The sequence below is a fragment of the Lytechinus pictus genome, chromosome 14 (assembly GCF_037042905.1).
Source record: "Lytechinus pictus isolate F3 Inbred chromosome 14, Lp3.0, whole genome shotgun sequence".
Lineage (NCBI taxonomy): Eukaryota > Metazoa > Echinodermata > Echinoidea > Temnopleuroida > Toxopneustidae > Lytechinus > Lytechinus pictus.
In genome coordinates, this window is record NC_087258.1 from 20,085,772 (window position 1) to 20,100,520 (window position 14,749).

The 14,749-nt window shown below is 38.1% G+C and overlaps 1 protein-coding gene across 1 annotated transcript; it reads right to left on the bottom strand.

The window, feature by feature from the left end:
• Positions 1-3,521: 3,521 nt before the first annotated feature.
• On the bottom strand, positions 3,522-4,412 carry LOC129275725 (adenosine receptor A2a-like). Its single transcript, XM_054912217.2, has one exon. It carries the CDS (start codon positions 4,410-4,412, stop codon positions 3,522-3,524), a length of 891 nt encoding a protein of 296 aa, XP_054768192.2.
• Positions 4,413-14,749: the final 10,337 nt, after the last annotated feature.

Sequence of the window (14,749 nt, forward strand, 5' to 3'; positions counted from 1 at the left end):
AAAATGTAGTTAAATAAACTTTAAGGATACATAAAGATATGTTATTTCTTTCATCTGAAAAAAGTAACATTTATCTGCGTATCCAGAAGTATTGCTTATTGTGTGATTCTGATTTTTATGCAAATTTGCCAACTTCATGTAGTTTTCTTACAGGACATTTTCTTTCTTGCCATGTACATGTAGATTTAATTTGTTCCATTTTTTCAGAAGCACCCATTATTTAGGAATTGGCTTTTACTTGTATGACCATTTATGAATTTACATGTAACTTGCGATTATGAAATAACAATGCCAATTTGTTTTGTAATTATTTTACAGTCTTTCTTTTTTTTAAAAGGTGATTTGTGTTTTTAAATATCCAAATGAAAAGCAGCAGATATTAAGTTTTCCATTTGAATTTTAGAGCAGTCTGCAAAGTTTAGCATAATGCAAGTATGTATTTGGATTTGACTTATTTTGTGATGCTTGTACATGTATAATATCATTTGTAGATGAGTATGAAGCTATTTGTGCAATGTTGAGAAGCTATATTAATATTTATTCCTATTTAGCATGTGATAACTAGGGGGGGATCCAGGATTTCGTACATAAATGGGCTCAGAAAGAATAAAACATAAGAACCACTTGTTCCTCCAAGATATATCTGACAAGCAAAAAAAAAGTCATCACTTTACAAAGGGGAAGGTCTTTCAACAATAGGCCAGTTTGGAGGGTTACCTCACTAGCAAGTTTTCTCAAATGACCTTTCTTTCATAATGATAGACAAATTTTGAAGCAAGATAGTATGTTAGCATGCCCAGCGTAGCAGTATGGGAAAATTTCATAGACCGGATGACTAGAATTATAGCACTTTAATGAACAATTTATGAAGGTATGTTTCATTTCTACTTTGAAAGAATGATTGTGTTTTTATGTATGTACTTGGTCTACGGTTATATAGCAGCCGCTTATGGATGCATGCTGATTTCTAGTTGAACTAGTGAAAAGCACAATTTAAAAAGATATGTGAATAATAAAAACATAAAAGTTGGTGCTTATCTCATTGAATATTATTAAACCACCATGTCATTTAATTTTAAACGATCTTCTGATGATCAAGTGCAGAAAGGAACTCCAAACTGGTTTATTTGGGGCAAGGAGGGGGGGGGGGTGGACTGGCTACTTTGCTCTTCCCCCACACCTCCCCCCACCTGGATCCACTCTTGATGAGACAAGTAATATGCTAACAGAGGGACTTTGTTATTTATGAAAACAAAAATTGTTAAGCCGAATGTGAGAATGTAATGAATTGGCCATACAAGTATATTTAATGAAAAATGCAAAGCAAATGAATAAAAATACAAATCTTGGACATTTCAAGCAAAGATGAAATGGAGAATTCTATGACCAAATTAGATATCTTCCCTGCTTGAAATGCATGAGCATTCTTTTAACATTTTAACTTGATGTGTTATAGTTTTTTTGAGACATAGGTCCTTTGATACTAGTTTAACTATGGATAGCCATATATGTACCTGATGTAACTAGGGATAGCCAAACGCAACTCAAACTACCGTATATCAGAGAAAGGTTGTTTGATGAGCATTTGGGGGTACTAAAGCTATAAACAAATTTTCAGAAATGATAAGCGCAACATATTTCTTGATCATTTTACATACGGTGTACCTTTTTCGTTTACAAATGCAGTGTTTTTTAAATTTTCACCATAATTTAGGCCTTAAATACGCTTTTTGTGTGCCAAGAAGGGCCCAGTTAATCTGGGTTTTGCTACTTTATCACCACTTATTGATATCGTGTGGCATCAGGAGTCTGATATATCTATAAAGATCGTCATAATCAGCTTAGAACTTTTGGCTTTCCATAGTTCAACCACCAGTAGTTACCCTTGAAAAAAACAGGACATTTTAGTAAAGCTATCATCTTCCTGGTTTCACCAGTTCGAAATGTTTGGCAAGACCTGCACAGGTCTTTCTGAGGACACACTGAATTTTTTTTAATGATTTCTGTATTGTGTTCATAAGCTCATAGAAGAAGCTAAGTAATTATTTATATGCCAACCATACAGTGTGACATATTAGGTATTTCTTCTCGGATAGCAATTAGCAAACAAATATATTTGTGAAGCGCAAACATTATTTTGGCATTTATTGTTCTGCAAACTACACCCACGGTAATATATTTGAAGATGTATGTGGGGTCATCCAATATCAAGTGATGAGGGGATACTATTGTTCATTAGAGTTGATAATGTTATTACATGCCAAATTAATGATATCTGTCTAATATCAAAATGTCACATATCAATTCGTAATTGTGTACTGAATGAACCCATATCACAGAAATAAAACAAAAACCTTGTGACCTATAGATGACAACTTTGTATGCGTCTCATCATTTCGTTCACTCTCCATTTTTTTTATTTGTAAAGTTATTGTGGCATAGATTGCAAAGAGAGCTTGCAGGATAAAATTCGTTTCTCATATTCATACTTTAAAAAAAGTTTAATCGTCATCATGCTGAAGAACGTAGAAAGACAAATGACCAGACAATTCGGTGGATTCACAATATGGTGGCGCCATCTATCTGCCTCAGCGAACAGGCCACGTTTGTAACTTCGGGGTCGACATCGCGCGCAGGCAGCGCACAGTGCTAGCGAGTGCTAGTTGTGCTGTCACGTGACTGTGATGCTTCAAAGTGAAAACCTTGTGGCAAGAATTCACCAAAAACGGTCTAAATTTCGCAAAGAAATTTGCAGGCAAATTTTTCTCCAACCTCCTGGACCGTAGTAAACGGCATGTTCGGTAGAACCGCGTCGGCCAGCGCATTCAGTACGAGCGAATTTCGGCCTGTCCGCTACAACCGACAGATGGCGTACCATATTGTGAATCCACCGAATTGAACTTGTATTATCACTATTAAAGGGAATATCAAGATTTGAGATAGAGCCAGTGACTATAAACTTATCACTTCATATAAGAGTTTATTACCCTTTGAAGAAGGCTACATGTATATGTTATTACATTTAGACGACTATGCATCGTTCAATACAATATTACGTATATTCTATACAAGATCGTTCACTTCAGAAAAACAGTGAATTGTAAACAAATGCATGGTACTCTTATTCTGTTGGGTAAAACCGCGGTAAAGTCGAAGATTTATTTCGAAGAGCCTGACGCAATTTGAGATTTTCACCGTCTTGCACGTGATCTTCTTTTTCAAACAGCAGAATTTAACGAGTCCATTTCCGATTTTATTTAAAATGTTCTTCATTGTTTTCTTCCTATCATTTTCCCTTCCACACAAATAATGTCATTACTACGAGTCATTTAAAAAAAATGCTAAAGCACGTACTAATAGGCTTCATGAATGGTCCTTATTTCTTGAGAACAACTCGAAGTTTTGCGAAACTGTTCTTTGACAAGGGGTTCAGCTAGAAAAGGAAAAATCTAAGTACTTGAATTTCTGTTGACATTATTCGAAATATTGTGAGGAGTGCATCGCGAACGAATGAATTCACCTTAGCGAACAAACTTGTTAGATGCATCCCGAAATATTTTGAGGAAGGCTTGGCGAAACTCTTTGTCTCTATGATGGTATATAAAGGGATTGAGTGCAGCAGCGACAGCCACTTCAAACAGGAAAACGAGATTCAGATACACCATGAAATCATCATCTGCTAACGCTGTTACTTGTAGACTGAAAAATAGGATATACGGATACCAAAGGAATACAAGGACAGCGACTATGATCCCGGTTGTCTTGGCCGCTTTGAGCCTGCGCCCGATCTCTTCCCGTTCAACGCGGTTGTTCTGACCGCTTCTTAATTCATTTTCTATCGCTCTTGCTTGCTTGACAGCAATGCGCATTATGAGGAGATTTGAAGTGACCAACAGCAGCAGCGTAATGATCAGGAAAGTGACGATGAACCACGTGTGGATTACGAACCCAAGGTTATGACGCTGCGCTCTTGCACCGCCGACAGCTTTCGGAATTCCACAGACTTCTATGTAACTGCAGATTGCGGCATCACTCAAGCAGATTGTCCAAATGGATGCTACGACGTAGCCCGCGCGTTTATTGGTCACCAACGTGGGGTATTGAAGCGGTTTTGTTACGGCGATATACCGATCTACCGTCAACGCGACAATGTGGAGCATTGTACTTCCAGATAACATGAACAGCGGTATCCGTAGCAATTGCGCCGTAGAAGGAAACCACGGATACATCCCGAAAGCCATTGGGTATGAATCCAGCGCAACTGCCACGCTTGTAACCATATCATTCACTGCCAGACTTGACAATATGAAGTTTGTCGGAGTTCGGAGATTGTAGTTCTTGTAAACGGCCATCACGACAAACAAGTTTCCAATTAATATGAATGGTGCGAGCACGGCAGAAACTGTTAACATCAACGCAAAGGAAATTCCATTTTCCTGCGAGTATTGGTTGTTGGTGAAATTCATCATGTCTAACTCATTTTTTTTAATCATCTAATGACTTAAATCGTAGTTCAGATTATTCTTGTTCTTTTGCGAATTGTACTCGTATTAAGCCAAATCAATCTTGCGAAAGACCGTTACGATCTTCATCTGCGGATTTCATGGTTCTGATAGTAAAAAAGAAGGTCCACCGATTTTCGTTTTAAACTGACACTTTTTAAACACGTCGGCAGACTAGCGATATATCAGCGCCCACAGTAGTTCCTGCAGAAACTAGCAGTGTTGGTCTTAAACGAGCGTGTCCTGCCGCTGCAAAATCTGTTGTTTGATTATTTTGACGAATAATCAAAGAGCAAGCCAAATTGATGATCACTGATGGACGATTTTCGTCACACTCATCCTTTGGACCAAAAACAGTGTATTCGTCTTTGACGCGTCTTTCACACATTTCTCGCTATACCGTTACTCTGACAATTAATGATGTTTTACCTGTCAGGAATATTTGATAGTGGCCTATTAATGGATTTTCATTAAGCAGGGCCTAATTGACAGATTGCAATCCACGCCACAATACATTCATGATGAAACACAATATGCTTCGTACTCTCACCGTAAATCACAAAAGCTGGAAGTTGATCTTTGAGCTTGTGTTGTAAAATTGGAGCGTGTAGAACCAGAAATAATCAAAACATTCATTATGTTGTAATGCATATTATCATTCTTTTTGCGTTGCTTCTCTTTCCCTTTCATTACTTCGCCCACCTTCTAATATTTTTGAATATTTTCGTATTGTCTCACTTTTACATGTTTTTAATGTTCACGGACTTGCTGAAAAGCAGTCTGTTATGACTGAATGTAAGTTTTACCGTGATTAAATAAATACAATACAATACAATACAATACCTTCGATCTCTGTTTTCTCACTATATTTTACTTCTTTCTTTTCGTTCTTACATGGTCTCTTTCATCCTTTCTCTTCAGATAGCTTTCAGCCGTATTTAATTTCACCCGTTTTGAATTCTTTGCCCTTATGGATAAATTATTTGCCAATTCCTTTTCATGTTGTATTGTAATACATACTTATTTCTATATCCTTCAATGTTTGATATTGTATAATTTATACACATTTAGTGTTTAATTAATACTTTATATTATTGTATATGTCCTGCCAGTGCTGAGTACAAATGTCTATGTTTTGAATTTGGATCTGAATCTGAGATCTCCAACTGGCGGCAAATATGTCTAGATGTTTTGCCATAAGAATAAATTAGTTATCTGATAATGAAAATGCACCATGTCTACATCTTATGGAGATGACAGACGAATGCGCGACTTCCATGCATTTTTTAAAGCAAATGTACTACAAACAAAACTACACAATATACTTGTAAACGACACAGACTATTCAAGTGTAAAGGCTTTTTAACCGACATATATATAAATATACATGTATATGTATATATTCATATATGTGTGTGTGTATATATATATATATATATATGTATATATAAACGATATATATATATATATATATATATATATATATATATATATATATATATATATAATTCAAAAAGAAATAAACACTCCGTAATGAAAAGTATTTCACGAATTTTCATTACGGAGTTTTTATTTCTTTTTGAATTGTTTATTGGACCAACTCCGAGCAGAACATTTCCACTTTGTTTATTGATATATATATATATATATATATATATATATATACGAAGAGCTCACTTGCAAAGGGATTAGGTCCATTTTTCATCAAATTTGATTTTTTTTTTGTCTCAATGTATAGATTTTTAGTAGTTTTATAAGATGATATCAAAGAAAAGTTGAAATTCCTATTTAAAATTGATCAAAAATGGCAAAGAAAAATCACTTTTTTTTCAAAAAGGGGTTAGGTCCGTTTCAGTTTAGTTGCAAAAGGGATTAGGTCCACACCGAAATTTTTTTTGGAAAATAATATTTTAAAAAATATGAAGAAAGGTAGATTTCTTTTATTTCTTTTATACCCAATTTTATGTTGTCATGGAGGGAATCTTTAAAATTTAGTTTCGCATAAGAATATGCAATATAGCAGAATAAAAAAAAAAAAATTTCTTAGAGTGGACCAAAGCCCTTTTGCAAACAAACTCTTCTGAAGAGCTCATTTGTCAAAAGGGGTTAGGTCCATTGTTCATAAATTTTATTGTTTTCTGTCTCAAAACCTCTAAATTTTTAGTTGTTTTGATGAAAACAAAGAAAATTTGAAATTTACATGAAAACGTGAAAGAAGTGGCAAAGAAAAATCACTTTTTTAATCAAAATAGATTGGATTCATTTCAGTTTACTTGCAAAAGGGCTTAGGTCCACAATGATAATTTTTAAAAGAATTTATAGAGAAAAATTGAAGACAGGTAGATTTCTTTTATACCCAATTTTATGTTCACATGATAGGGTAGTACATCATGACAATTTAGTTTCTCATAAGAATATTGCAGCAAGTGAGAATAAAAAAACATGGTTTTGGTCCAAAGTGGACCTAAGCCCTTTTGCAACTAAACTCTTCATATATATATATATATATATATATCGGGGATAGCTGGGATCATGAGGCGGAGAAGAGAGTGAGATAGAGACAGAAAAGAGTGCATGAGAGAGAGAGAGAGATAGGCAAGAAAGAAAAGAAGAGAAAACGGGTGAAACGTATTTGAAATTAATAGTCAGATTAAAATATAATCCGATAAGAATGGTTCATCGTTTTAATTGGTTGTTTGAAGACAGGGAAAACGTCTAGACTGTTCATTCTTCATCTCGAACTCAGTAATAAAGATTGATTCTGCTGAGTGCACTTGTCACGCCATTACCAGTAGAGGCTAGCCAATAATTTGGTTTCTATGCCATTCTTCTCCCGTCTACCACTAAACAGGTACAGCGCCTCTTTGATTCCTTTTGGCCTTGCTTGTCCTTCTGTATCGACATCATAAAAAAGTGTGGTATATTTTCTTCATCTCGACGTATTGCTATTGCTCTGATCTAGCAGCTTGAATAGGAAAAGCCTGTGTGACTTTGGAGATTATTTGAGACAATCAAACACGAGCAAACTTTGATATTTCCTGACAAAATTGTCAAGATCAAACGCTCCAAATTGATATCGTCATGAAGCAGACCGTCTACTAAGTTGTGAAACTTTGCAATATTACCCAGTTTAATAAAATATTCTCGTAAGCTGCCTAAGAAATTTATTCTTAATCGTAATGTTGTCTACCATTCTAGATATGACAGATGTGCTAAACTTGAAAGGGTCTCTAAGTTCAGTCTCAATTATCGACATTTCCGTATTCATTTTGAACTTCTTAAAGGAGATTGGTAATTGGATTGGTTGGAGAGCAAGCAAGCAAGCAGGCCATGTTATGCACAGACTGGCGATCTTTAAAGAACACCAATGCATCTACACAACCAGAACTGTGACTGCATCTCATCTAGACTGTAGGATCTTATTCAAAGTTAGATAACCCTTTTGTTAAAGTCCATGTTTTGTTAAACTCTTTTGTTAAACTCCATGTACAGATGTGGACTGCATACCTTAGTAACTGAACTATAGGCATGATAGGTTGCCTGGTATTTCAACAGGCTGGGTTGTCATAATAAGTAGACTATAGGTTAACAGGTGTGTAGGATGACAGACTCTTTGTGTTACATATTTCTGTTCGGTGTGCTGGCAAGAAAAGCCAAGCCAGCTCACTCTGACTTCTGATTTTGGAGAGGAAGGTCCGTTTTGGGGTGTTTCCTAACCAAGGAAAAGGGCGTGTGCCACAGTGCGGGCAGGTTCCTTTCTACTCATGCCGAATTGTAAGTAATGTTTGGTTTATATGGTTTTAATGTTAATACAATTCTTATGCTTAATATGGCATGTCTGTTTTCGGAAAGAAAGATAGATTTACATATATATATTCTGCTCATTTTGTCAACCTAGGGTCAACCCAGGGTTAATGTAGAGTCAACGTACGTAGGTCAGGGTAGCACCTATACCCGCTATGTCAAGGTCATGAGTCACAGAGGGGAATGACTCACTTCAGTCAGCCGAAGCTTCTGTTCGTCGGACTCGACCATAATTCTTCCTAGTTATAGAGCTTCAACTCAACTATGGTTCTTCGTTCTTCAAGGACACGTGTCTTCGCTGATGTGCGTCGCGTTTTCATCGTCCCATAATTGTTCTTCGTTGTCGTCGATCATCGACATGTTCTTCGTCGTAATCGTCGCCTCTTCGTAGTCGCCGTGGTTTGTCGATCTCTTCTGTTTTTCGAACTCCACTTTACCCGATTAAGACTTTCGGTAACATAATTTAAAGGCCTATTTTTAGATCGATCTCTTCCCATAAACAATCGATGATGATTATATTCCTCTTATGCATATATGGCATTTTATGATTTTTTATATGCAAAGATTTATTGAATATCCATTTGCCAATATACTTATGTTCTCAACGATTCAATGTTAATGGCTTATTATATTTTATGACATTAAATTGATCACTTCATTTATATCTTGAATATCCTTTGGTCTTTTATTCAGGGTGGTTAAGTAGCCTGTAGATTAATGAGTTAATTAGAGCAGTTTCGCTCGTGACATTTGGGGGCTTGTCCGGGAAGGTACTTAGCTGTAAAATTCCTAGTTAAAGTCAAGGATTATTCATGTTGAAGGGAAATAGTTAACTGTCATATTCCTATAAATTTTCAAGGCTTATTGATGTTGAAATTTGCGAGTGTAACATGTATGTTCATGAGATGTGTTTATTGGTTTTGTCCTTCTGATTAGGTATTTCAGATCAGTGACATTTGTGACGGTTTGAGGAGACGGGAACTCTCGCACTGTGGTTGCAAGCTTCTGGCACAAGCAAGTGACATTGGGATATTGGTAAGAGAAAGCAAATTCTAAACAAAGAGTCTGTTAACCTAACATATCTATTTCTAACAGTTTAGGATCAACCATGGATTCAAATTTGTTTGAGTTAGGGAGAGAGTTAGGCTTTACAGGTCAAGACCTTTTGTCATTTGTTGAACAGAGAGAAAAATTAGCTCGAGATGAGCGACATGCAGCTAGGGAAGATAGGCAACAACAGATCGAGTTACAAAAACAAGAGGGAATGTTATTAGATAAGAAACTTGAATTAGCTCGTATCCAGAGTAGTTCTGAAGTAGGAAGTAGTGACGGTGACCGTCGTTCTTTGGCCCCTTCCCCTAAACTCCCTCCTTTCACGGAAGGAAAGGATAGTATGGATGCATATCTTAATAGATTTGAACGCTATGCTGAAAATCAGGGTTGGCCACAGACTAGCTGGGCCATAAGTCTTAGTGCTTTACTTCGTGGTAAGTCGTTAGATGTGTACTCAAGGTTGTCAGCTGATCAGGCAAAAGATTATGCAACACTGAAGGATGCTTTGTTGAAGAGATTTGAACTCACGGCAGATGATTTCCGTAAGAAGTTCAGATTTTCTAATCCCGAGGTAGGAGAGACTCCTAGTCAGTTTGTTGTGAGGTTGTCCCATTATTTAGATAAGTGGATAGAATTGTCTGAAGCTCAGCACTCATATGATGGTATTGTACAATTACTTCTAATGCAGCAAGTCTTAGAAAAAGGAGGTCAAGCACTAGCATTATTTCTAAAAGAAAGAAAACCAAAATCTGCAGATGAAATGGCAGGTCTGGCAGATACATTTGTTGAGGCACATGGGGGTCACTATGGAGTACCTAAAAAGAACTCCCCCTTGAACCATAAGAGTAAACCTAAGGGTAGTACTGCGGTATCCAATGCGCCAATTGCTGAGAACAAGGTTAAGGGTGAACAATCAGGCCATCGTAGGAAGGGTCCATGCTTTGTTTGTAACAAAATGGGTCATTTTGCGCAAGATTGTAATGTTAGACTCCAAGGCGCGAGTTTAGTTAGTTCTCAGAAGCCACCAATAGGTAAGCGTAGGAACCAAAAGAATCAGTTAAGAGAAACTCAGGAAGATTTAGTAGGGAAACAGACATCAGGTAGTTGTCCCACTTGTAGTTCTTCTGGGTCTCAGGAAACTCAGATCACTGACAGTATAGAGTTAGGAGAGTTCTTAGTGTCTTCTGCTGAGTATATTGAATCTCCTTCTAAAGAAATTCTAGAGATAGAAAAGCATAGGGAAGTCACTAGTATGTGTGCTACTTGTAAGCGTCGTTGGCATGATAAGCTTCCAGTTAGGAATGGAAAACTTGAATCACATGATGTGAGTGTCCTTAGGGATACAGGTTGTTCAGGTGTAATCGTGAAGAAGTCACTGGTATTGCCAGAACAGTTTACTGGTCAGTCTAAGTGGTGTGTCTTAATTGACCAAACAATTAGGAAGTTCCCAATAGCTAGGGTCAACATTGATTCTCCTTGGTCTGTTGGCAAGGTAGAAGCTTTGTGCGTAGAGACGCCTGTATTTGACGTAGTTCTTGGTGAAATTGACAATGTGAGACCAGCAAAGGATCCAATTCCAGATTGGAAACCTGGTCAACCATGCAAGTCGCATGACAATGTGAACATGGCAGTTCAGACTCTAGCTCAAGTTCGTGAAGCTCAGCGGCCACGGCCGACTTTGAAGGTTCCGTCAGCCATACCTGATGTTTCTTCAGAAGATATCAAAGAGGCTCAGATGGCTGACCCAACGCTAAAGAAAGCGATGGAGTATGCTAGTTTGAATAGTAAAGATCGTGAAGATAGTGAAATTTCAGGACATAGTTCATATTTTGTCTTTGATGGTGGATTGTTACACAGGGTTTTTCAACCAAAGTCTGTGCTTAGTGGTAATGAAGTTAGGCAGTTAGTTGTTCCTAAACCTTATAGGCAAGCTGTGTTGAAGTTAGCTCATGAGAGTATAATGGGGGGTCACCAAGGTGTAAAGAAAGTAACTGATAAGGTCTTAGCTAATTTCTATTGGCCTGGTGTCCAAGCAGATATTACTCGGTATTGTAGGTCTTGCGATATCTGTCAGCGAACAGTCCCCAAGGGCAGAATTCCTAAGGTCCCTCTAGGCAAGATGCCTGTGATAGATGTTCCTTTTCTTAGAGTAGCTGTCGATTTGGTAGGCCCAATTAAACCAGTAACTGCTAGAAAGAACATGTATATTCTCACAATAGTAGACTATGCAACCCGCTATCCTGAGGCGGTTGCATTGGCAAACATTGAGACTAGTACAGTAGCTGAAGCTATGGTAGAGGTCTTTTGTAGAGTTGGGGTTCCCCAAGAGATTCTATCGGATCGTGGTACCCAATTTACCTCGGAGATGATGCGAGAAGTAGGGAGGTTATTGTCGATTCGACAGTTAACAACCACACCCTACCACCCCGCTTGTAACGGGTTAGTTGAGAGGTTTAATCAAACACTTAAGCAGATCTTGAAGAGAGTATGTGCAGACCGTCCAAGTGATTGGGACCGGTACTTGGCACCTGTTCTATTTGCGTACAGAGCAGCCCCTCAGGCTTCACTTGGCTTCTCGCCTTTCGAACTCTTGTATGGCAGACAGGTTCGAGGTCCTCTTAAGATACTTAAGGAACTTTGGAGTGGTCAGGCTAATGATTCTGAATTGAAGACTACATATCAGTACATTGTTGATCTTAAGGATAGGCTTGAGAGTACCATGGAAGTAGCACAGGAAGAGTTAAGTAAGTCAACCTCGCGAAATATGAGATACTATAATGCCAAGAGTAGGGTTAGGAAGTTTGTTGCCGGAGATAAGGTTCTGCTTCTCCTTCCATCAGATCACAACAAATTGCTGTTACAATGGAAGGGTCCTTTCAAGGTAGTCCATAAATTGAGTGATCTTGATTATCGTCTCGACATGAACGGAAAAGTGAAAACCTTTCATGCTAATCTCTTAAAGAGATACATTGACCGGGCAGAAAGGCCTGATGTTCCTTCGTCTGTTGACAAGTCTGAGGAAGATACCACTTCTGCTGGAGCTTTAGAGGTAGTTGTTGGAGCTTCAGTTATAGATGGGTATGAGGATACTAGTCAAGAGACCCCCTCTATTCCAAGTAGTATAAGGATAGGTATCCCAGTGTTAGAAGCACAGGAAACCATTGATGATGTTGAACTTGGTTCTGATTTGTCGACTCAACAGAGACACGAAGTTAGTTCTCTACTTGAGGATTTTCCGGATGTGATGACTGATGTGCCAGGTAAAACACTTTTAGGCAGTCATTCTATTCGTTTGACTTCTGCTGATCCCATTCGACAAAGACCATATCCCGTCCCACATGCACTTCGTTCTGTGATACAGGATGAGACAGAGAAGATGGTCAAAATGGGAGTGATAGAGAAGTCAAATTCACCTTATTCGTCCCCAATAGTCATAGTAAAGAAATCAGATGGCAGCAATCGTTTCTGTATAGATTTCCGTAGACTGAATCGCATCACAATATTTGATGCAGAACCTTTGCCAAGTGCAGATGAAATCTTCGCTAGTCTTTCTGGATCTTGTTACTTTTCTAAGGTGGACTTAAGCAAAGGCTACTGGCAAATCCCTTTGTCAGAAGATGCCAAAGCAAAGACAGCTTTTCAGAGTCCAAGTGGATTGTTCCAGTTTCGTGTCATGCCGTTTGGTTTGGTCAATGCACCTGCCACTTTTAGCAGGGTCATGAGGTCTTTGTTGGCAGACATGAAACACGTCACTAATTATCTGGATGACATTCTCATTCATACTTCGACTTGGTCAGAACACATATCTACCTTGTATGAGCTTTTGGGAAGATTGCGAGCAGCAGGGCTCACTGCTCGACCCAGCAAGTGCCAACTCGGTTGCACAAAGGTAGAATTCTTAGGGCATATTGTCCAAGCAGGTAAGATCCAACCCATGTTGGATAAGGTAGAGAAGATCCGTGATGCTAAGAAGCCTGAAACTAAGAAGCAGCTTCGTGCATTCATCGGATTAGCCAGCTATTACCGGCGCTTTATCCCAAATTTTGCGTCGAAAGCATCACGTCTGACAGACAAGACAAGGAACCGGGAGCCTAACCAGTTGAAATGGACTGCTGAAGAAGAGGCCGCCTTCAAAGTTTTGAAGGAAAGTCTCACACAGAGCCCCATCCTTTGTCTGCCTGATGTTCAGAAGAAGTTCATTTTAAGAACAGATGCATCTTCTACTGGACTTGGTGCTGTACTCCTTCAGGAGCATGATGGAGAGAAACAGCCTGTTGCTTATGCAAGTCGCAAGCTTCTTCCGCGTGAACAAGCCTACTCGACTATTGAGCGTGAATGTCTCGGATTGGTATGGGGAATAAGTAAATTCCGTGTTTACCTTGAAGGTACAGACTTTGTCCTTGAAACAGACCACAAACCACTTCTATACCTCAATCGAGCAAAATGTATCAACAGTAGGGTAATGAGGTGGGCCCTTTCCCTCCAGCCATTTCGCTACCGCATTGAGGCAATTCGCGGCTCCGAGAACGTAGGAGCAGACTTTCTCAGTAGGTTGTAAGAAAAAAGGCACCGAATATTGAAATGCATGCAATTTAAAAGATTGAAAATTGTATTGCAAAATAAAACTGATTTAATTTGATTTAAATTTGGAAAACATTTAAGTCGATTCTTTATACACCTAAACCAAGATAGTAAATTACTGTGCTATATAGTGAGCATATTAATATTTCACATTTATCCTGCGAATCATATATTTTTACACATTGAATAAGATTAAACTCATTTCTGGAAGAAAATCAGAGCATTTTCTTTAAATTGGGGAGTAATTGTAGGATCTTATTCAAAGTTAGATAACCCTTTTGTTAAAGTCCATGTTTTGTTAAACTCTTTTGTTAAACTCCATGTACAGATGTGGACTGCATACCTTAGTAACTGAACTATAGGCATGATAGGTTGCCTGGTATTTCAACAGGCTGGGTTGTCATAATAAGTAGACTATAGGTTAACAGGTGTGTAGGATGACAGACTCTTTGTGTTACATATTTCTGTTCGGTGTGCTGGCAAGAAAAGCCAAGCCAGCTCACTCTGACTTCTGATTTTGGAGAGGAAGGTCCGTTTTGGGGTGTTTCCTAACCAAGGAAAAGGGCGTGTGCCACAGTGCGGGCAGGTTCCTTTCTACTCATGCCGAATTGTAAGTAATGTTTGGTTTATATGGTTTTAATGTTAATACAATTCTTATGCTTAATATGGCATGTCTGTTTTCGGAAAGAAAGATAGATTTACATATATATATTCTGCTCATTTTGTCAACCTAGGGTCAACCCAGGGTTAATGTAGAGTCAACGTACGTAGGTCAGGGTAGCACCTATACCCGCTATGTCAAGGTCATG

Excerpts from the sequence above, each read along its gene's own strand:
- LOC129275725 (XM_054912217.2), bottom strand. The coding sequence starts at position 4,412 with ATGTTAACAGTTTCTGCCGTGCTCGCACCATTCATATTAATTGGAAAC.